Source organism: Colossoma macropomum, unplaced genomic scaffold, assembly GCF_904425465.1.
Source record: "Colossoma macropomum unplaced genomic scaffold, Colossoma_macropomum, whole genome shotgun sequence".
Lineage (NCBI taxonomy): Eukaryota > Metazoa > Chordata > Actinopteri > Characiformes > Serrasalmidae > Colossoma > Colossoma macropomum.
In genome coordinates, this window is record NW_023494806.1 from 29,666,489 (window position 1) to 29,690,234 (window position 23,746).

General features: G+C 41.4%; 1 protein-coding gene across 1 annotated transcript in view; it reads left to right on the forward strand.

Annotated features, from left to right (window-relative positions):
• The window catches only part of LOC118827187 (protein unc-13 homolog B), a 155,174-nt gene that overhangs the window by 118,801 nt on the left and 12,627 nt on the right, over positions 1-23,746 (forward strand). The window contains exons 22-31 of the mRNA XM_036598447.1: positions 1,176-1,244; positions 2,019-2,108; positions 3,411-3,551; positions 4,211-4,410; positions 5,913-5,998; positions 10,111-10,237; positions 10,688-10,784; positions 12,510-12,653; positions 14,142-14,219; positions 14,647-14,724. Of these exons, the coding sequence (XP_036454340.1) occupies positions 1,176-1,244; positions 2,019-2,108; positions 3,411-3,551; positions 4,211-4,410; positions 5,913-5,998; positions 10,111-10,237; positions 10,688-10,784; positions 12,510-12,653; positions 14,142-14,219; positions 14,647-14,724 (1,110 nt within the window). The remainder of the gene's footprint in view (positions 1-1,175; positions 1,245-2,018; positions 2,109-3,410; positions 3,552-4,210; positions 4,411-5,912; positions 5,999-10,110; positions 10,238-10,687; positions 10,785-12,509; positions 12,654-14,141; positions 14,220-14,646; positions 14,725-23,746) is intronic.

A 23,746-nucleotide genomic window follows, 5' to 3' on the forward strand; every position in this document is an offset into this window, starting at 1 on the left:
ACTCTTACCAAAGTGTTCAGTGGAGCTCTATCACTCCAACTCACCCCAAAATGTTCAGTGGAGCTCTATCACTCCAACTGACCCCAAAATGTTCAGTGGAGCTCCATCACTCCAACTCACCCCAAAATGTTCAGTGGAGCTCCATCACTCCAACTCACCCCAAAGTGTTCAGTGGAGCTCCATCACTCCAACTCACCCCAGAGTGTTCAGTTCCATTGCCCTTGCTTTTCTAAAGAGATTAAACGGAAGTGCTTCTAATTAAACAGCTCTATCAGCAATGAGTTTGCTTTAGTAGTCACGTCCACTAATCACTGAACATGGACCTGTGATGTACTTCCAGCTGCTGTTAGAACCCAGAACCTGTGACAAGCTCTCGAATGTTTATTTAGAGTCCGTTTTTAGTGTATCAAGGGTCCTTCGGGATCGTATTGGAATTTGTTGCGCTTGAGTGAGTGCACTGCTCTGAGCAGGGCTGAACTTTTGACCTTTTTGCTCTTCCATTAGCACATAACAGACCTCTTGTAATGTTTTGAGAATGCTTTGGTGAAAAATCGAAGTTAGCAGAGTTGCCTGCAGCTTTATACTGCGCTCGTCAGTAAATAGTTGATTGTATCTGCAGTGGTGGGAGTGTTACCTGTTGAAACACACACCGTAGTTGCGCTGTGGCGGTTTTTGGGAAGATGAACACTGTGTTTGATCTCATTAGGCTACAGCGCAGCTACACTGAAGCGGGCCGTGGGCGCTCTGTGTGGGCCTGTCGGATTAGAGTAACTCTGTTTCTCTCTGCTGTCTCTGACTCAGTAACCTTGACAGCGTCCCGCCGTTTCATCTTTCTGCCTCTGTCTTTCTGAGCCTCGTCTGTTGCTCAGAGAGTGATGCATTGTGGAATATCGCGTCTCCGTGGGACGCCCCTGACTTATTGATCCTCCTACATGTCGTTCAGCATCACGCTCAGCTCCCTTGTCTTCTCCTCTCTGAGCGTTTGGTCCCGCAGGCCTGAGGGGCCTGATCCTGAGAGAGTCTGTGTTATGTGTGCTCAGCTGAGGGTCTCTGAGCGCTGTAGTGAGCCTGTGTAGGCAGATGTGGGCTCAGTGTTAGAAGCTTGTTTGTTTGTTGTTTGTAGGTTTGTTTACTCAAGTTGTCCAGCTAATTGCTTTTTTTTCTCTGCTCTGTAGAGAGAACGTTTCATAAGGCTGCTGGATCAGCTCCATAACTCCCTGCGCATTGACCTGTCCACCTACAGGGTGAGTAGTAGTGACCACACTTTATGAAACTACACTTGCATGTACGCTCTACACACTACATACAGGTCAACAGGTGTATAAAATGCTTTTGGAGGGGCAACCACCAAGCAACACCCTAGCAACCACCTAGATCACCATAGCAACCATTTAACAGCACCATAGCCACCACCTAGGACACTGCACCAACCACCAAGCAACACCCTAGCAACCACAGCGAGCACCTGGCAACAACCTTGCAACCACCCACAACCCCATAGCAACTACTTAAGAGCACCATAGCCACCACCTAGGATACTGCAGCAACCACAAAGCAACATCTTTGGAAACCAAAGCGAGCACCTTGCGAGACCCTAGCAACCACCTGGAACACCATTGCAACCACTTAACACTACCATAGCCACACCCTAGAATACTGCAGCAACCACTAAGCAACACCCTAGCAACCACCTTGGAAGCCATAGCGAGCACCTAGCGACACCTAGCAACCACCTGGAACACCATAGCAACCACTTAACAGCACCATAGCCACCACCCAGGATATTGCAGCAACCACCAAGCGACACCCTAGTAACCAATTTGGAATCCACAGCGAGCACCTAATAACACCCTAGACCTGCCTAAGCTGTGCAGTCCGCTGCACTTTTGTAGTTACAGTGATGTTATCGTGTATCAGTCGGGCGCTGCTACTCTTCTCCTGGACGCCCTGACTGGACAAACATAAGCTTTCCACATGTAAGTTGACCATTAATGTCGTTTTGTCTCTCTGAACTGCAGAATAACTTCCCTGCCAGCAGCAAACCTCGCCTGTCCGATCTGAAGTCCACCGTGGACCTGCTGACCAGCATCGCCTTCTTCAGGATGAAGGTAAAACACAGACATCACAGACATCAGAGAGGAGAAGCCGTCAGAGGGGGAGAGGAGCTGTGCTGAGAGACTGACTGTTCTCTTTGTTCAGTTTCAGCTTATGTAACGTGTGAGATTGAGTGTGTGACAGTTTGCTAGATCGAACATCTTCCATTGAATTGCGACAGGAGGCTGATTTTGTGTGTGTTTGTTCGTGTGTGAACTATTTGGGCACCTACATTCTTAAAAATGAAGATTGCTCAATGGTCTTAGTGTGAAAAGTTAGTGTTCAGGCTTAATATTTTGAGCTAATTGCATCAACGAATGCAGTAGCCATGGTAAAAGGATGAAACGTGTTCAGACCTGCAGCAGTGATAAAGACTCCTGTATTCAGAAGTACTGCATTCAGCTCCAACCTTCACTGTGAACACATTAATACAGTTCATTAATGTTTAGTTGGACGTTACATGTTTTATTTACATCTGTTTACGTGTTTTATTTAAGTGTGTTCTAAGCTGTCAGCTATGTTAGATGCAGCATAGCATCAAAGCGTATTTAGAGTGTTCTGTAGATTGTTTTAGTGGCTCTGCAAGCAGAAAACACACTCAAAGCTTTGAACATGGTGATCTTCTACTGTCGTTCATGTGATTCTTAGGGCTGTCATGATGAGGGAAGTTTAGCTGATGATTAATTGTCATAATTAATTGCGATTAATGATGTGATTATCTTGTCTTGTTCATCGTTTGTAGCTATTAGAAGACTAAAATGTCCAGAATATCAGCAAAAACACTAATTCCGCACCAGTGCTATATGCTAAAAAGGTTAGAATTAGCTGCATAGCAAACAAACAAACAAATAAACAAACAAACATAACAGTGTCAGTGAAAAGCTCTGACCCACGTTAATGTAGGTTATATTAAGGCACAGTTTAGACAGCAGCAGTCAGCTATCTGGCTAACATTGCTTTATATAAAGACATTGCTGAGATATAAAGATATGTAGTATCAAGATATATTATATATGGATATAGCTGTGGCCCAGTCCACATCATTAAATAAGAGTCCCAGTTCTACAGTGATGGGCTCTCCTGGGAGCTTCTTAGCTAAACACTAAAAGCCATAAAGCTGGCTAGCTTGGTAGGTTATGACTATCACTCAACACTGAGAGGCTATTAGTGCAGGAGCTACACAGTGTCTGATGAAGTAGCCTAGGTCAGATGACGTCCGGGTGGACTAACTCGGCACAGGAGGGTCAGCACATTCACCACACTGGTTTATCTCAGTGCTAAATGTATTCTGTGTTGCTGGCGCCCCCTCTGTTCAGGTGCAGGAACTGCAGGCTCCTCCTCGAGCAGCTCATGTGGTACGGGACTGCGTGAAGGCCTGCCTCAACTCCACGTACGAGTACATCTTCAACAACTGCCAGGAGCTCTACAGCAGACAGTTCCAACCCGCCAGCGAACAGGTGAGTGTACACACACACACACACACACACACACACATATACACACACACACACACACACACACACACACACATACACTCACACACACACACACATATACACTCACACACACACACACACATACACTCACACACACACACACATATACACTCACACACACACACACACATATATACACTCTCACACACACACACACACACACACACATACACACACACACACACACATATATACACTCTCACACACACACACACACACACACATATACACTCTCACACACACACACACACATATACACACACACACACACACACACACACTCACACACACACACACACATATACACTCACACACACACACACACATACACACACACACATATACACTCTCACACACACACACACACACACACATATACACACACACATACACTCACACACACACACACACATATACACTCACACACACACTCACACGCATACACTCATTTACATATATCAGTCTTAAAGGCACGGTAACAAAAACAGCCTATTCAATTCTAAGGGATATAGAGAAGCTGCCCTGATAAATGTCTTGTAGTAATTTTTGGTACATAAACACACACAGAAATGTAGGATATGGGCCCTAAATAAGAGTTTTCTTTGTTCTGTCTTTCTCAGGAAAAGCCGAAAGAAAAGAAAGAAGGAGAGGAAGAAGGAGAAGGAGAGGAGGATGAAGAGAAGGCAAAGGAGGAAGAGAGCGCTCCAGCAGAGGAGGCGGGGCCGAGCATCCACAACCTGGACTTCTGGCCCAAACTCATCACCCTCATAGTGTCCATTACAGAGGAGGATAAACACGCATACACACCTGTTATAAACCAGTGAGTACACACACACACACACACACACACACACACACACACACACACACACACACATATATATACAGACAGTCAGGGTGTGCTTTCACATATAGCTCTGATTAGAGCTGTACTACATTTAACATCTATGTAATATTAGAGGTTTGGAGACCTCTCTGGTGGAAATGTGTAATTACACGCAACATATTGAAGAACTTGTTGTAACATGTTGATTTTGCATTTGAACACCGTGCTGGACTTCCATTTGAATCGGTACGTGTGACGTTAATAAATAAAGGCGTATGAGAAAGCTTTAAAAATGTTCCTCTGCACATTGCATGCAATTAAACCTTTCCACCAGAGAGGGCTCCAAATCCCCAAGTCTTACACAAATGTAAAAGACAAATGTAGAAGACAGTTAAGCACTAAAAGAGTTAAGGAAAAAGCAAGAACAAAAAGTAAAAAATGAATTTAGGCTAAAATTAGCTTTAAAATTTGATAGAAGTTACAAAAAAAAATGTAATTATAAAAAAACAGGAAATCAGTAGGTTTTGTGTCTGATGAGCAACAGAAGTTGCTCCTTCAGATGAGCTAGTAAGCTAAAACTAAAGCATTGATGTTGAGAAGTACTGTGTCCCAATTCAGGGGCTGCATCCTTCAAAGGACGCGGTCTATGAAAGTGTGTCCTTTGACGGCTGCGCAGACCCGCAAAGTTACACAGTTACTGAACTGAAGTGAGACGGTCTGCTCTACGGCGGATTTCCTGTCTGCATCGCAGCATGGCTGTTCCGCCCTGACCGTTACATCATGAAACGCAGCTCCTGTCAGGTTCTTTTAAAGTTCTTTGATGAAGTTTAAAGATGGAGCCAGAATTTTCGATTTTTTTGTTTTATTTTTTTCTTCTATCAGAGCTGGAGATACTTCACCGCCGGCTACTGATGAGATTGGCTTTTTCAACATTTGTATCATTAGATATTCGACTCAGTTTAAACTCGATACTTAGTGTCTGCTCAGCCGCCGTTCACTCCTCTGCTGACACGTTATTGGATCCTTGCCGTCACGCAATGAGCTGTGGGATATGTTGGCTGATGAAGGATCCGCCCGTTGATGTTGCCATGGAGCCCTTGAAATAGGACAGCCTAGTCACACCGCTGTGACGCACTCGGCCTTCAAATGCAGCCTCCGAAGGACGCAGCCCTTGAATTGGCACACAGCTAAGGACTCGTGATGTTCCATCATAAGGTGTTTTCTGTGTATATTGGGGATTTGGTGGAAATGTGTGTTTACATGCAACATGTGTGTACTCAAATAATGATTCAGTGTTCTAATGCTGGCACCTCAAAACAGTGAACCAGGTACTCCACTGTCCGTGCACGAGTCGTGGAATCAGCCTGAAACGCTAAAACAACCCGAGAGTGAAAAAGTCTGCGGTGTCCGTTATAGACGAGGATAAGCATCCATAAATGTTGATCACAAAGGTCGAGAAACGCTGCTTTAACTCCGCTCTCTGTGTAAATGTGCAGGTTCCCTCAGGAGCTGAACGTGGGGAAGGTCAGTGCGGAGGTCATGTGGACGCTCTTCGCTCAGGACATGAAGTACGCTCTGGAAGGTACTGAGAGAGAGAGAGAGGGAGAGAGAGCGTCAGCGAGTAAATAAGTGTACACTGTACAGAGAGCACCTGCTGTTCTGGATTGTTCCATCATGTTCACCCGTCTGTCTGTCTGTCCTTCCACACCCTCTTCTTTCTCTCTCTCTCTCTCTCTTTCTCTCCTTCAGTGCTTGATTATATTGACCGTAGACGCTGGAAGAATGGTAAATGAAATTAGGGTCATCTGGGGTCACAGCAGAGTGAGACGAATAAACAGATAAGCGGAGGGAAAATTTCAGCTGCAGTTAATTAACAGTCGTACATCACTGTAAACCTGCTAATAATAAGAAACATGAAATATCGTTTGAATCAATGTAAATAAACACACCAGTACACTAAAACATAACAATACACTCTGATTAGAAGAACAGATTTCTCCTGACATCACATTGATTTGTCCAGCTCCATCAGCAGCACCTGATTTACCATGATGAAGTATTGATTAACCCTTAACATTTCAACTTATTACATACTTAAGCTTATTATTCATCAATTACAGGGACTTCAATGCAAACTAATGCAGCTGTTCTTAGGTTATAGAAGTGTGTAATAAAATTTTGGGCCCACTGTTGGAACAAACCTCTATGATGCATTCCAACTCATTTTGGACTGTTTCTCTGGGTCCCTTTATCATGTAATTTTGACACAATATAAAGGGCAGTTAGTCTATATGTATATACGTCTGTATGTACATTTCAACAGGATATAGTCTAAGTTGAAGTATTAATGAAAGGATCACTGAAAACTGCTACAAATGAAGTAAAGAAAATAAATAGTCATAAATAGTATTAAACGACTGTGTGTGATTGGTGAATATACACCACCACTAACATAACACTGTGGTTCCCATAGAGGATACAGGCATTGTTGATTAAAACAGTTTAAAGTTTATTTAATAGAATAGAAAGAGAAAAGGAAAAGCTTTATGTTCTGGAGGTCACAGTCATTCAGTTCTGCTCGCCATCATCCCTGTGGAAGTATCTTCAGGCCTTCTCTTTAAAACATTTGAACTGCACAGAAATCACCCCTCCATCTGTTTGTTTATTCCTCACTCTGTTGTTGCAGGGACAGATGCTATGAGCAGCAGCTTAACTGTAGAAAGCTGTAGAAGTAGCTGGACACATTACAGTCCCTGTCGTCCTTCTCAGAAGTTAAGCCTGGTAGACACATTATGACGAAAATCTGAGTCGTGTCATTCTGCAGTCGGTGTAATGCCCTTATTAGGAACTCCAGGTCGAAGCATTTTTAGCTTTGTGTGCTTTTTGAAACGTGTGGTGTGATACTGTCTCATGACAAGAAGACAAGAAACCCTGTAAACCTGTGAGATTCTCTCTTTTCACTGCCTGTTGGGCTATTTTCAGCCAAGTAATGAACACCTGACTGAAGGAATGATGCACGACTCTGAGCTTTATATTGACTTTGACTCTTAGTGTTTAGCGTTTAGTGTTCTCGGCTGGGTTTCCAGAAACATCTTAGCACAAACATGAGTCTCAGATGGTAGAGTGAGCATCACACTGAACACTCTCTCTACCAGTTAAAGAGAATTTTTCACAGTCCTGTGTAATTCAGTCTTTGAGATTTAGAAAGATTCAGAGTGGTCTGGTGTGAAATGGTTCAGATGTCTTTACAGTGGTGGTCACCATGACTACAACACAAATATAGACATTTTATTCACTATCCAAAACCACCAGTGAACCTACACGAGTCTTCTGCGTTTATATGGAATATTGATGATGGAAAAATAGTGGAAAATCTGAAATAATAAGTGTGAATATATGAAATAAAGCAATGAATATATTAGTAAAAAAGCCAAAATCTTCTCAAAACCATCACAAAACAATGTGTCAGACATCAGGCAGTGAATTCATAACCATTTCATGTAGAAACTTTCTGTGAGGGAGCTTTTAGAGGTGGACGTCTGGTTCCTATCACCACCACTGTGAACAATTCTGACTCTGTAAGTTTCTCTAGAACCACATCAAACCACTCTGAATGACTCTGTTTGTATCTTAACCGTTTAATGATGCAGATATTTAGGACAATTGAGGCTGATCTTAATGCTGAGATGCTTTTCTGAAGCTGGGCTGAGAACAGTATGAACTCAGTGTTGGGAATTTGGTGTTGGTTAATAGTGTGGGTGTAGTTAGTTAGTGTTAGTTGTAATTTATAGCAGAAAAATACTTTTAAAGGAGATCGAAGTATCTTCCCCTTCCTTTTTCTTGAGTATTTTTCTTTTATCACATCTGTCTCTCTCACATTCACTCGTTCCTCTCTTTCATTTCTCTGTGATCTACTTCTTCTGTCTGTTTTCTCCTTCTTTTCACCATCATCGTAGCTCCCGCCTCATTCCGCATCCGCAAGTGTGACTTTTACGCTGGTAAGCTGTGTGTGAGTGTGTGTGAGTGTGTGTGAGTGTGTGTGAGTGTGTGTGTGTGTGAGTGTGTGTGAGTGTGTGTGAGTGTGTGTGAGTGTGTGTGTTCTTTTCTGAGGCTTTCACTTTTTTAAATATGTGTATTTTTTATAATATATTCATTTGTGTTTTAACATGTGTTTGTTATCAGGCCTGTTTCGTAAAGCAATAAGTCACGAGAGGCCGTGAGTTACTGCGATTTTACCACGGGGAAGGGTGTTCTTAGGCACAACGTGAAGCTGAGTAAAACTCCCTTCCCTGTGATAAAATACAAAATTGTTCGGAAAATAATTATTAATAATAATCGACATAAACAAATATTCTGCCAAGAAATGTAGTTCCTTTAGAGGATGCTATTGTTGCCAAGCAACCATGGAGCGCTGAATGAGGAGAACGTTCGGTCGCCCATCGCTGTACACCGAGATCATTTCATGAATTTTTAAACTTTTTGTCGCATAACAATGAAACACAGCACTGTTTAACACAGAACCTTTCACTTTATTTGTACTTTTTGGTCACCGAATTAACACTATGACCATATTAACACTTACTAAGCACCAATCCAGCGGCGCCCTCTTCTCACACTGGGGCTGAATTTCAAACAGCTTCCTGCCTCATACATAGTGCACTTCGTATACTGGGTCCTGCAGCCCAACATAGCGAAACACAGCTAAGAAATAGTCATTGGGACTCGATGCACTGGGATAAACGATGCACTGTTTGGCTGTAGAGGCTAGAAGTTCTAAACTTTCATAGCTAGAACACTGTTTAGGGAGTACAGAGCTGTTTGGGATTCAGCCTGACGGTACATCTGACTGAAACACAAACATTTGAAGTGTGTCAGACGTTCAGGTGACATTTTTAGACTTTTATACTGCCATTTTACAGTTAATCACAAGTTAACTGTAAGTGCTTTAATTCAGGCCTGTGATATTGATGATGGTGTTGTTTGGGCTGTTGGCTCTTTTAGTCTGTTAGCTAGCTGACCAGCCCAGTTCCAGTTAAGAACACAAGTTGTCAGTCCCTCAGTTTAAACAGAAAACAGGTTCTCACTTTATCAGCTCACTCGGTGCTCTGTGTGATCAGCATTAGAGTCAAAGATTATTCCATTAACAGCAGAAGGGTTTTTCGTGCTTTGGCACAGTGATAGACAGTTCAGTCACAGTGAGGTGGTCATAGCCACGGTATATTGTGGATTTTACGACCGCTTCGAACGCAGCTCAGCCAATCAGATTTCAGGTCCGCAACTATCTGTTTTATAGCAAATAATACAGCACTTATCAGCCACAGTCATTGGCAGCAGAGAAGATAGGCCATGAAACCTTTTTAACCTTTCAGAAGGTAGAATTACTCTTAATCGTTTACCATCAACATTAAAAACAGCCCTAAACAGCTTTACAAAGGGTGAGACTGATTCTAGAGGACACTGAGGATAAAGACAGAAGACATAAATAAGGGAATTAAGCATCAGGCACTTTCATGCACTCTTTGTCTGCTCCCAAAACGACAGTTAAACTGACGGAGAGATGAAACACTGGAATTTAACATGTTTCTCAAACTCACTTCAGTTTACTGGCTCTTTAAGAGCTAAACGTGAGTTTTACTGGTGACTCTGAACTGGTTTAAATGGCGTATTTATGTGTTTGTTTGTTTGTTTGTGTAGAACATGAGAAGCACAGGCTGTGTAGGAGTGCGGACTACATGAACCTGCACTTTAAAGTGAAGTGGCTCTATAACGAGTACGTCAGAGAGCTGCCGGCGTTCTCAGACACGGTTCCTGAGTATCCAGCGTGAGTTCAGCCCACACCATCTCTCTCTCTCTCAGGACCACCGGAGCAGAACTCAGATCAGAGCTCATGAACACGGCCACGTTAAAGGCTCATATGATGGAAAACTGAACCTTCCTCGCCCTTCAGGCATTAAGAGTCTGGTTTAGACTGTAAACACGGTTAATGTTCATTCCTCAGTTCACACAGTCCACACATGAACAACTAAGCTAAAAACACTGTTTTAATTCCTTGTTTTTGTGATGTCACAAAAACCAACACACACACGTATATCCACTCACAGCAGTTGAGCCCCGCCCGCTCACACTGAAGTTATGAGGAGTGTTTCAGCCTGAACGAGTTTTGAACGAGGCACAAATTAGGCAACCAATCAGAACAGAGCCCATTTACATATACATAGCCTTAAAGGCCCAGTAACAGCAACCGTTTAATTCTCTCTCTCTCTCTCTGTAGGTGGTTCCTGCCATTTGTTCTTCAGTGGTTGTCTGAGAATGAGGAGGTTTCTATGGAGTTTATGCACGGAGCTCTGGAGAGGGACAAGAGAGAGGGGGTACACACACACACACACACACACACACACACACACACACACACACACACACACACCATCTCTTAATATATACAACCCCATCTCCAAAACATTTGGGTAAATGTAAATAAAAAAAGAATATAATGATATGCAAATCAAGTAAACCATATTTTTAAAGGAAAATATGTAATACATATTGCAATACATGCAGAATGTGGTTTTACATTGTCTTGCTGATATAATCAAGGCCTTCCCTGAAAAAGACGTTGTCTGGATGGCAGCATATGTTGCCAAAACATGTATATATCATTCAGCATTAATGGTGCCTTCACAGATGTGCACATCACCCATGCCATGTGCACTAATGCCCCCCTATACAATCATGAATACTGACTGATAATAAGCTGATGGTCTTTAGCCCAGAGGACACAGTGTCCATGATTTCCAAAAAGAATTTCAAATGTTGATTTGTAGGACCACAGGACACTTTTCCGCTTCCCCTCAGTCCATTTTAAATGAGCTCAGGCCCAGAGAAGGTGGCAGCGTTTCTGGATCCTGTTTATATCTGGTTTCTTTTTTGCGTTTTAGAGTTTTAACTTGCATTTGTGGATGGGTTTCAGTGGGTTTCAGTAGTGTTTCTGAGCCCATGCAGTGATTTCCTCTACAGAATCATGTCTGTTTTTAATGCAGTGCTGCCTGAGGGCCCAAAGATCACGGCCAGCAAATACTGGTTTTTGGCCTTGTCCCTTACATACAGAGATTTTCTCCAGATTCTCTGAATCTTTTAATGATATTTTGTACCGTAGACGATGAAAAGCAAAAGTTCTTTTGTATTTTATGTTGAGAAACGTTATTCTTGAATTGTTGCACTATTTGATGGTGCAGTCTTTCACAGAGTGGTGAACCCCTCCTCATCTTTACTTCTGAAAGACTCCGCCTCTCTGAGATGCTCTTTAATACCCAATCATGTTACTGACCTGTTGCCAATCGACAACCAGGTGTTTTTTTTAGCACAACTTTACCAGCCTTTTGTTGCCCCCATCCCAACTTTTTTGGAACGTGTCATTGGCATCAAATTCAAAATGGGCATATATTTTTCAAAAAACAATAAAAATTCTCAGTTTGAACATTTGATTTGTTGTCTTTGTACTATTTTTAATTAAATATAGAGTTTAAATGATTTGCACATCATTGCATTTTGTTTTTTATTTACATTTTGCACAGCGTCCCAACTTTTTTGGAAATGAGGTTGTACTTACTAACACCATCCTTTCTAAAACTGCAATATTAATAAAAAATAAATAAATTGTGATTATTTTCTGTGATTGCTTCATTGATACTGTTAAACATTCTCATAACAGATGGTTTAAAACCAACACATTGCGTCCTTAAGTAGACACGTCTGTGTCTGTAGTTAATGACAGCGCATTTAATGTTACTTTTACCAACAGCAGGACACGTCAAAGTGTTTTAAACATGAAAGCGTGATTGTCTCACTCTGCTTTTTGAAGATGGTTAAAGGAACAAAAACAAAAGCTGGCTATCGCCAACTGCAGACTCACTGATCTCTGAACCTGAGATTCAAATAGAAAGGACTCTGTCCACTCTGTCCACACCTGGGAGCCAGTCCGAGCTTCCCAGAGCTTGTCCTGTTTCAGCCCTGAAGTGTACAGATGCTGTAATGATGCTAGAAAACGAAAAATAAGAACATTAGCTTGACCTTTGACCCCCTCTCCGCCTCCACAGTTCCAGCAGACCTCGGAGCACGCTCTGTTCTCCAGCTCGGTGGTGGACATCTTCACTCAGCTCAACCAAAGCTTTGAGATCATCAAGAAACTGGACTGTCCCGACCCCAGCGTGGCGGCCCAGTACAACCGACGCTTCGCCAGGGTAAAAAAACAAATGAATAATGTTGAATGAATAACCGACTCTAAATGTAGGTATTGTGATATAAACTGAGTCTGTTCTACAGTTTCTCATTAGGTTGAATGAATAACTGACTCTAAATGTAGGTATTGTGATATAAACTGAGTCTGTTCTACAGTTTCTCATTAGGCTGAATGAATAACTGACTCTAAATGTAGGTATTGTGATATAAACTGAGTCTGTTCTACAGTTTCTCATTAGGCTGAATGAATAACTGACTCTAAATGTAGGTATTGTGATATAAACTGAGTCTGTTCTACAGTTTCTCATTAGGCTGAATGAATAACCGACTCTAAATGTAGGTATTGTGATATAAACCGAGTCTGTTCTACAGTTTCTCATTAGGCTGAATAGGATTTGTACCAGTGCTGCTTTAAAACCAATGGTAAATATGAAAGAACAGATTTGTGGGCGGAGCCTGAGTAGTCCAGATTTGAATGCTATCTCAAAGTCCACCATTCGGTCCAGTGTGTTTCATATTTGCTGACCGAACTGAGACTCTTTATTGTCTGCTCTCCACGTCCTGCATATTGAGTAATATTTCAGAAAAAGCAATAAAAGTAACATTATTTTGCTGAGTTTTAAGAAGCGCTGCTGTCTGAGAGCCGTATATGAGCGAGAGCCGCTCTGTGTAGCAGCAACCTGTGGAAGAACACGATTCCCTAAATATTTAAGCAGCTGTAGTCAAAGTCACGACTAAATATACGAGCTTATTATCTCGAACCGTCGGCGGGGGAGCGCCTCTGCTGTACTTCCTGTTTATTATTCTGTTGTTTATCTCCCTGCGCCGAGTGCTTGGTGTTTGTTTTCTCCGCTGAGTGATGCTGCCCATCAAACGTTTGAGGACACTTTGTTTTCTTTTGAAAATGTTCTGACTGTAATTTTTAATTAAGTCAGCAAAGCGTAGAGCAGAGCTGTGTTGATGCTCTGGGTCTGTTTATCTTCAGCTTCATGTTCATCAAAGTGACTTTGTTGGTGTGAAGAGGTTTTTTTTTTTAATAGAGTCAGTTTTCTTTTCCTAACGAGTGTTTAAAGCTCTTACTGGAACTGTTCTGGTCCACAGGTGGTTTAGACACCTGAGAGGTTTGAGTGCTGATGTCACAACAAGGTGATATAATATGTGGCCTTTGGCTTCATTTCCAAGTAGCACTGATACTGTTATATACTAATCACTGATGTTTACATGTGTGGTATTGTTTTCTTATGAACCTGAGGAGGCTTCAGTATTTTATGTTGAAAACTGACCAAGAAAACATGATGATTATTAAGTCAGTCTGACACTTTTAATGGAAAGTGTCCATTTATTTTAATTAGTGTCTCTGTTGTGCTTGTTGTTTACTCTGTTGTTTGTTGTCTGTTTATTTCCCTCTGCAGGTTTGTGTGTTTATTTCCTCTGTTGGGGGACTTACATTTGAATCTCTCTCTCTCTCTCTCTCTCTCTCTCTCTCTCAGACGATCAGTAAGGTGCTGCTGCAGTACTGCACCATCCTGTCCAAAAACTTCCCCTCGTACTGCGAGAAGGAGAAGATAGTGAGTCGCTCTGAGGAAAAACACACGTTATGTATTGTCACTGTTGGAATTAAACCTCGTATCTCCAGAATAAGAACAATACAGGAGGAAATACATTCTTACCTCTGAATAGAAGTGAAAGGAACTGGATTTCTTTTAAGTCACTTTAGAGTCTGTCTACCTTCGCCATCCACCATAGGTTTCTTATACAGTGTAAAGAGCAGATGGTGTCATTATGACCAAATATGAAAAAAATAAAAAACTGAAAAAAAAAGTTTTGTTACATTAAAAGTAGTGTGGCCTTCTCCTGAAAAGGCATCATTTTGTGATTTGAGGTTTTGTTTTAAATATTATATATAAATAATAATATAACCCCAATAAATTATATGTATCTATATGTAATAATGAATAAATGAATGAATGAATGTGTGTGTCTGTGTGTCTGCAGCCCTGTGTGCTGATGAATAACGTGCAGCAGATGAGGGTGATGCTGGAGAAGATGTTTGAATTTATGGGAGCCAAGCAGGTGAGTAAGACACACTGAGATAAACAGTCGCACGCCCCCTATCCTCTCTCTCTCTTTCTCTGTCTCTCTCTCTCTCCCTCTCTCTCTCACTCTCTCTCCCCCTCTCTCTCTCTCTCTCTTTCTCCTCTCTCTCTCTCTCTCTCTCTCTCTCTCTCTCTCTCTCTCTCTCCCTCTCTCTCTCTCTCTCTCTCTCTCTCTCTCTCTCTTCACGGCTGTCTCCAGGTCAGATGGGTTTAAAGTGTGAGGCTGATCAAACACATTGGTGTGTCACTCTAATGACACTCTGAGAGTGCGAGTGAGCGAGTGAGCGTGTTTTACTCGTCGGGGATGAAGTGAATATCAAAGCCTTTTCTGCCTGATCATCGTCTCTCAGTGTGCTGATTAATGCTGTGTGTGTGTTTGTAGATCACCGCTGAGGAGGAGCGGGTAGGTGGAGATAATAACAACACACCGTCCCCTCCCTCTGTGTGTGTTCATGTCTCTGTGTGTGTGTGTGTGTGTGTGTGTATGTGTGTGAGTGTACAGGACATGTACACATGTATCTGACCCCTGTAGTTCCAGCCCTACTGCACCGTATACAGTCCTGAACCACACTGTAACAGGACCTTACTGCACATCACTGTAGTTTAATAGAGCGCAGTGTGGCTAAGCTTTACAGCTAGCGTGCTTAGCTAGTTACATCCCAGTGTAGCTCTTGAGTACGTCTAACTTGTTTGTGGTTTACATCGTTCTTTGGACGTTTCCCTCCAAGCTTGAGGATGAGGAGGAGCCAGACGATGTGGATGAAGAGGTTTGTGATGAGAGAGAGATAGAGAGAGAGAGAGAGTGACTGAGCGAGTGAGAGTTATTCAGTTAAGTGTTCTGCTGGTGTTACTGCGTGTCACACTTTCTGTTTTCCTCCTCTTCCTCGTCTTCCTCCTCTCCCTATCAGGCGATCTCTGATGACGGGGGTAACGAGGTGTGTATCTGAGTGTGTAACAGAGTGTGTTAGAAACACTGCAGTGGAAACTCAGAGTGTTTGTATTAATGAGACAGAAGAACTCTGTTAACTCTCATTACTTCATGTTTATTTTTATTTTTCTTTATTTTCAATGTCAATAACTGACGATCAGTCGGACGACTCAGAGGTCAAGGTGAGCAAAGAGTAGACGGTCAAACACATGCACATCAGTACCCTCGAACGCTCAGCTTTATTAAATATAGTTACACGCAATTAACTGTATTATCACACTTTCATGCATAGGATCTAGAGATGGGCATTTCAGTCACATTAAATATTTAAATAAATAGTTTTTATTAAAGATTTTCAGATATTCAGAATTTTCAGATATTCAGAATTATCCAAAAATTATTGTAAGACCCCACCCAAATAAATAAATAAATAAACAGTTAAGTAAGTAAGAAAGTATGTAAATATTTTCACCTCACACCTTTCAGCTGGAGGGAATGTTTTAATATTCATACAGTCACAAAAGTTTAAAAATCAACTTGTAAATTAGGAATTTCAATATGCAAATGAGCTTGTCTCTAAACTTACACATTGTCAATAGGAACAGTGAGCTGTCTGGACTCTATCCTCCACCAGGGGTCAGTGCAGAGCCTGCAGAGTCTGAGAGTTTGTAAAAAGAGAGATTCACTAACTGATGTTGATAGTTTTATCCCCTCAAATCTATACAGGTAGAGTGTAAATTGAGCTTTAGCTATATGTTTATCTGTGCTGTTCTATGCTGTGCGTTATAACTGCACTTTGTGCGGCGCAGAGTTTCCCGGCCAGTGTGCGGTTGCCTTTAGCCGGCTGCAGTAGTCTTTATTGCTTTATTGAACTAAACAGATTAGAAACTCTGACCAGATGTAAGACGCAGGCTCTACACTGACCCCTGCTGGAGGATAGAGTTCACTGTTCTTATGATAGTGTATAACTTTAGAGACAAGCTCATTTGCATATCGAAAATCCTAGTTTACTATTCAGTTTTTAAGCTTTCGTGACTGTTTGAATATTCACACGTTCTAAACTCAGAGAAAAGGTACCAATGAGGTCTTCGGTACCTTCAGTTGGAGAACACGGTTCCATTTTCCGTTTTGTTTTTTAAGTTGCATTGACTCTGGACACACTGTCTTGTGATTTTTTATTGTTCTGGTTTAAAACATTAGGTTACGAAAAGGTGTGAAAAACTTATTTAAGGTACACAGTTGGACTATGGTTGTATGTTTGAGGCAACATTTACATTGTTTAGACCTTGCTGTATCACCAAATTAACCATACTGCTTATTTCCATGCATAGTGACAACAGCTTAGCTATGTATTACAGACCAATATATTGGTTTGTACTGTTTACAGATGATATTGACAACCCTTAGTTTTATCTGTATAAACAAAATATTAGCTGATATGTCCTCCTGTTTAAGTGTATACCAGTAAAACAGACTGTACTGGAGAATCTAAACACAAAACACCATCAGTAAATGACAAACACATTTCTCATATATTAAAACTCAACCTTTAGAATAATATAACACAAAAAATAACTTTTTTATGAATTAATGAAGGAAAATAAGCCATAATAAACAGCAACCAAAACTGCAAAGGATTCTATATTACTAGTTTCTGCTGTATGTTCAGTTTAAGAAGTGAGATAATTGATCATTTATGATCATATCAGTCTGGAAAGCAGTGTGTGACTAAAATTACTGGAGTAACATTAAAATATAACATATAAATCTAACATTTTATCAGCTGATATTATCATCAGCATTTTACAATCAGTATTGAACATGTTTATGTCTGGTTGGGTCTTAGACCTCACTAAGGCTCTTGTGGCTGAATGCAGTCAGATCATCTGTGTAAAGAGTCGAGGCTGTTACTGCAGCACAGACTCACTATTAACACCTTCATTTTGGGAGGAGATGTTCAGGGGCACATATGGAAGTGGTTGAGGTGTAATGTATGTTTCCTTATGGACCACCAGCGTGTATGTTTAATGGGATAATATCAGTAAAACATGAGCAGCTGTAGTTTATCGTATGCAGTTTCTGTATGATAGAAGTTTAATCCACACCAAGCCTATATCTGTGTGTGCTGTTATGAGTCTGTTCATGTTTGTTTAAGTTTGTGTTTGTGTTTTTATTTTTGTTTTTTTGTTTTTTTTGCCATCACCAGTCGGGCTGTTCTGACTCAGAGGGATCAGAGGTAGGACGCATGATGATGATGATGAATGTTCTACAGTTTAGTTCTGTAGGTTTAGTACTACTATCATTTTGCTAGACGTAACCTGCTTCACCTTTGTACGTCTACATATAATGTAATTGATGATGATGAAGCAGGAGGTTTACAGCAATAGTTCAGCCAAAATGTCTGCTCTTTTACCCCAAAAGTAGCCAGTCAGCCAGGACATGTTTGGTGTCTGAGGTTCACGTCTTCAGTTTTAGCTCTTGATCTGTCACCTGAACCACAGTGTAAGCGGGTCGTTTGGTTTGGCACTTGTTTAATCCAGTGTAAATCTCTGTGAAACAGCATGTGGGAGTTTTCCACCCACCCAATCACAAATAACCGTGTGAGAATGTGGGCTAATTATAATTATGTAGGGGTTTTTTTCAGTGTTCCAGTCATACATTAGTAGAAGCTGAAGTTGTTTCTTCTTTTTTCTCTTACAAGATGTTGTAACACTAAGGAAAATGTTTGTTGTTAAAACTGAAAGAAGTATCGTTACTGAATCAGAAGAATAAAAACAGGCCAAAATATGCTCCTGAGAGTCGCCCTGTAAAGCCTGAAATAATCATTTAAAAGTCAGTGGCGTCAGTTTAGGATTTTTTCACACCACGTCGCACGTTTTTATGTGTTAATGTCACACACAGAGACTCAAAAAGAAGGTCCGGCTCGATGTTTAGGCCTCAAATGATCTCATAATCAACGTCATACTGATGAGGATATGATGACTGTAGTAGATAATTCACCCACATCCTCAGAAGACGCTCCTTCACCAAGTTTAGACTGAGTTCTCTTTAAATTCTCTTTCAATCGTCAAATTCATCCTCTTGGGGAAGGGGCCAAAATGGTCTTGAGTGCAATTACACATTTCCACCAGAGAGGTCTCCAAATCATAAAAACTAAACTGTCTCAATCCTTTGTGTCTCCATCCAGTTTGGAGAAGTTGTGTTGTTTTTGTAAAACCACTCCATTGAACGCTTTTTGGAAGGACTAAACATCTCATGCGACATACACACTGTAACCATAGTAACGCTGCCACCACTGAGCAGTTTCTGAACAGTTTAACCTTTTCAGCTTTTGAAAGGCGTGCTGTCCAAATATAACCTACTATTGGCAGCGCTTTTGTGACCACTTTGCAGCCATTTAAGTACGATTAAAACTGATGTCTGGGGAAAAATGCTTAGCATGAACACAGCCGAGCCTCATGTAAACAAATAGAAATAACATTTCGGAACTACTTGATATCTTGTGCTCGAGGCAGAGCTTTCAAAACTGTCCTCAGGTTCAGTTTGAGGTGCATACTCCAGTCACAATGACCTGCCTCAGGCCTGCTCGCTGGCAAGAATCAAGCAATTTAAGAAACGCTCAGATTTTTGGCATTATTTTCTTGTACACACACACACACACACACATCATCTAAACCGCTTATCCTTCTGGGCCACGGTGGGGTGCTGGAGCCATCCCAGCTGTCATCGGGCAGAAGGCAGGATACACCCTGGACAGGTCGCCAGTCCATCGCAGGGCTATTTTCTTGTAAAGTAACAATAATTGAGCGTGTATAAAATGTAAAAGCCAACATTACATGCCAACCACTTTTTATGCGGGGGTAGCAACCAAACTGGACATGTACTGCCCCCTGAAGCCCACCACAGAGATTGGCCTGGATACAAGGCTAATGTAGCTAACAAGTAACCCCACTAATTAGCATGGTGCGAACTGCAGGCCTGAATCATGACATATTTCTCCTCAAACTGTGTGGAGGTCTTCAGTATCTCTAACAGTCTTGATTGTTTGGTTTCTGACTCTGTATGATACACTGTGATCTATAAACATGGACTAAAGCACAGATGAAACTCAGGTTTTATTATGGCCGCTTCTGCTTTTAGCTCTGCGTTCGTTTATATAGAGTCTGTCATACAGTCAGAAACCTCATAAGGCTCTTTCCTGTTGAGCAGTCCTGACTCAGAGCGTTTGGAGGTCAGACTGAAGTGAACATGCGGTTTCTGCGGCTCATTAAAGGAGTTCCTCTCATTCTGTCGGCTTAATTGGCTCCTTAATTGCTGTGAGATAATTGAATTGGGGGCTGAATGTTCAAATGCATCAAAATCAGTTTCTTTCGGAATAGAGTGGTGTAGAAATAGATGATCTGAGCAGTCGCAGTTAAACAGCTCAACGGTGAATCTTTTCAGTGACTTTGACTGAAATGGAGCTTTAGCTGACACAGAAGTCTGAGCAGTACACACCTCAGTATGTGTGTGTTGGTGCAGATGTGCAAAGCAGGGTTTGGCTGTTTCTCTCCAGCTGTGCGGTTGATAGAAACAGCTGTGTTAAGACCATTAATGGAATACATGGAAAAGACAAGCACACAAATACAGACAAAACATATTGTTGCTGTCAGGACAAAATCATATATCTTTATTTTTGTTTTTCATTTTTTGGTATAATTTGAAAATACCAGCTACAGTTCACATTATAATAACATTTCATGATGAATGGACCAGTAGAATTCGTTTAAAATTACTTCTGGTTTGATTCCATTAACTTCCATTCAAGGCTAAGATGTTTTTTTTTTCCTTCTCTTGTAAAGTTACAGTTATGGAGATACAAGGTTTTGTCCTGATAGTGACAATATACACAAAATACAAAACAAAAAAAACAAAAAACAAGTACATGCACACATGAAGCAGCTCACCCAGAGAGATTCAAGCCGAGGTTCTGCTAGTCTTGCAAGCTATCATCAAATAATCTGGTGCATTTTGTCCCTTAATGCAGCCTAGAGCTGCCTGCTTTAACAGGAAGGGGCCGTTTGACAGACCACTGTTTCTGTTTGACGTGTAGGGGTGGGTGATTTTCAAAACAAGCCTGCAACCAAAAGAAATCCATGAGAAACAGATCGTGATGGCCAATGTGAGAGGATATCTCATTTAAAAGCTACTAAATGTGTCCAATAACAGTCTTGAATAACTTTTAAAGATGGTTTGTCATAAACATTTTCAGTCCAGTAATCTCTCTCTCTAAAACAGCTTTTCTCGACCACTGTGTGATGGATCCACGCACCATTTGGTGGTCCTCAACACTGTAGTAGGCCAGTAACAGCACTAATTCATAGACTTTGTACAAAAATATGTATAAAATGTCATCAGATGTGAACACAATTATATAAGCCTGGCAACAACAGTGCACAAAGGCAGATTCGTCGATGTTTTGACCGTTTGTCCACCTCAGTGTTTCAGTAATCCCCTCGCTAAACCCCAAAAAATGTGTTGCATGAAGGCCCACATGAGGTGTTTTTTCCTTCCAAACGTGCTCAAGGCAGAGGTTTTACAAAAACAACACAACTTAACTTCTCCAAACTGGATGGGGACACAAACGGGTGAAACAGTTCTGAGTTCTTGTGTAAGATTTGGGATTTTGGAGACGTCTCTGGTGGAATTTTCTACCATTCTGTCGATAGTTTATATTCACTGATTCGTATCACAAACGTGGTAAAACGTAGCTTTGTTGAAACTTTCCCAGAAATGAAATTTTTAAGCCAGTAAGTTTATCCTGCTGCCTTTATGCTTTCTACTGATAAATATGTGGACCTTGAGATGGAAGAGATTCAGACATGGACGGTCGCCAATCAGAACAGGGCTGACAAAGTAGTTGTGGCCAACGTAACGTGCACCAGATATCAGGAAACGTGTGAAAAAGCCTATTTGCTGTAAGAAGGCCAGTAAAATGTACAGTAATATGCACTGCAGGCTGTTTCTTCAGTCTGTTTAAGAGGTTATGAACTGAATGCAGGGTGTAAATGAACCTGCTTTCAGTTTGTTGATTGAATAGATTGGGTAGCATTTAATTACAAACAAATTAAAGTCTTCCAGCCACGTATCACATCATTCACATCGTTGTTTTTCTTGCCAGCTTGTTATCGTTCACATCAACAGTATTTTCTCCGTCAAATTTCACAACGTCTTTCCGACGAGGTCTTGGTAGACCGTTCCATTTTGCAATATGTGATGCAAACGAGATGTCTTCATAGGACGGAGCTAATGAGGACCCACCTTTCTCAGCTACAGCGTAGGACAGAGCTAATGAGGACCCACCTTTCTCAGCTACAGCGTAGCCATAGTCACTCAATGCTCAAACACAAACAAACAAATAAAAGAAATGAGTGGCTAATGTTAGCCAGCTGAACCAACATTGCCTCCAGAAGCACGTCACACCAAGACCACCCACACTAGCAAAGTGAGCCAGCAGTTGGGTTTGATTACAGTTCGTCAGTGAAGAAGCACAAACACAGTAAAGACTTGTTTCTCCACTTTCTCTTCGTAGATGGACAATAGAGAGAAGGAGGATAAGGTCGGTCCAGTAGAGACACCATTAAGCACTTATTACCTTTAGCAGTGTGCTGTGTGTACTGTGTGTGCTGTGTGTACTGTGTGTGCTGTGTGTACTGTGTGTTGTGTTACTAGAATGCAGTGGTGTTGAGTTCTCAAAATAAGAGCCTCTGTCTGACCTGTACATACTCCATTCAGGGTTCAGTGCAGGACGCTGAGGTCATCACCACTGTGTTTGTGACCTCCTGGGTTAGTTTTCTGTGTGTGTATTGTTGTGTTTTGCCCCATTATTTCCTGACATTGTAACTTAAAGCGTTCGTTTGGCTAAAAACCGAATTCCCCAGTTTCCCCTCCACCCACACCAGATGGATTTGATCAGACATGTTTGGCGTCTGAAGTTTTGCTCTGTACTTCTACTCTGGACATATGGGGCTAATGTAGATACTAATGGAAGCGCATACCCCACCAATTAGCATGGTGCTAACCGCATGCCTAAATCACCACTCGCTGTACTCAGACTGTGTGGAGTTGTTCAGTAATCTCGAATGGACTTTATTATGTGTGACACATTGTTATCTATTAAGGGTGTAGTAGTGTCCATAAAACAAGGCCCACCAGCCTCCCTCACCCAACGATAGAACAAACCTGTTGTTATACTATATAAACTTAAATAATGTATTCAATTCTTGTTTCCCTTTAAAACCCATATTTTTGAGGTAGTTTACTTCTACAAACGTTATACGTTGTACTTTAAACTCTTCAAGACAAAAAAGTTTATATGAACGAGTTAATGTACGTATAACACTGTGTGTCTGACACGCCCCTCGCTTTCTTCCAAACATGTATTATTTACACTAGCCATCCTGTTGGAGCCTGTCAGAGTAGAGAGGGCAGGGAGGGGGCGGGGCTTATATGGACACACCTACGATCAAATAACTGGGCTTTTTTCTGAAGAGCTTATAAATTCTAGGTGTTGTGATTTTTGAGGTTTATTGTGTCAGAGGTTGCTAAAAAACTTCTACTGGAGAGTCTTTATTAATCCGAGCCAAACTAGTGTAGTACAATATTAGAGCTCATCAAATATGAAAAATTAGTTGAATCTTCATTTTATGTACAACCTGAAAATATGTATCAAACCGAAATCTAATCTCAGCTGTTTAGTGTTCAGTGAGTCCCTCTTTAACTTCATTCCAGCTTCCATTCTTTACAGGAGACTCACTTTCAGTTCCTCAAGTAAATCTGCAGACACGCCTCCAAAGCTCAGTCTTAGAAGCTGGTTCAGCTTTGGCTTCACAAAACTCAGTGTGTTCAGTTTATAGCTAATAAGCTTCCGTTTCGAGTGCCACTCTTTTAGACTGAAGACACAAACATGTCTTTCTTTCGTCCCGTCTGGAGAGCGAGGCTGACGTCCAGCACAGGGACAAGGTTTGGGTGGTATTTGTTTGTTTGTTTATTTGTTTATTAGTTTGTTTTAACCACTATTCCTTCTGGATCC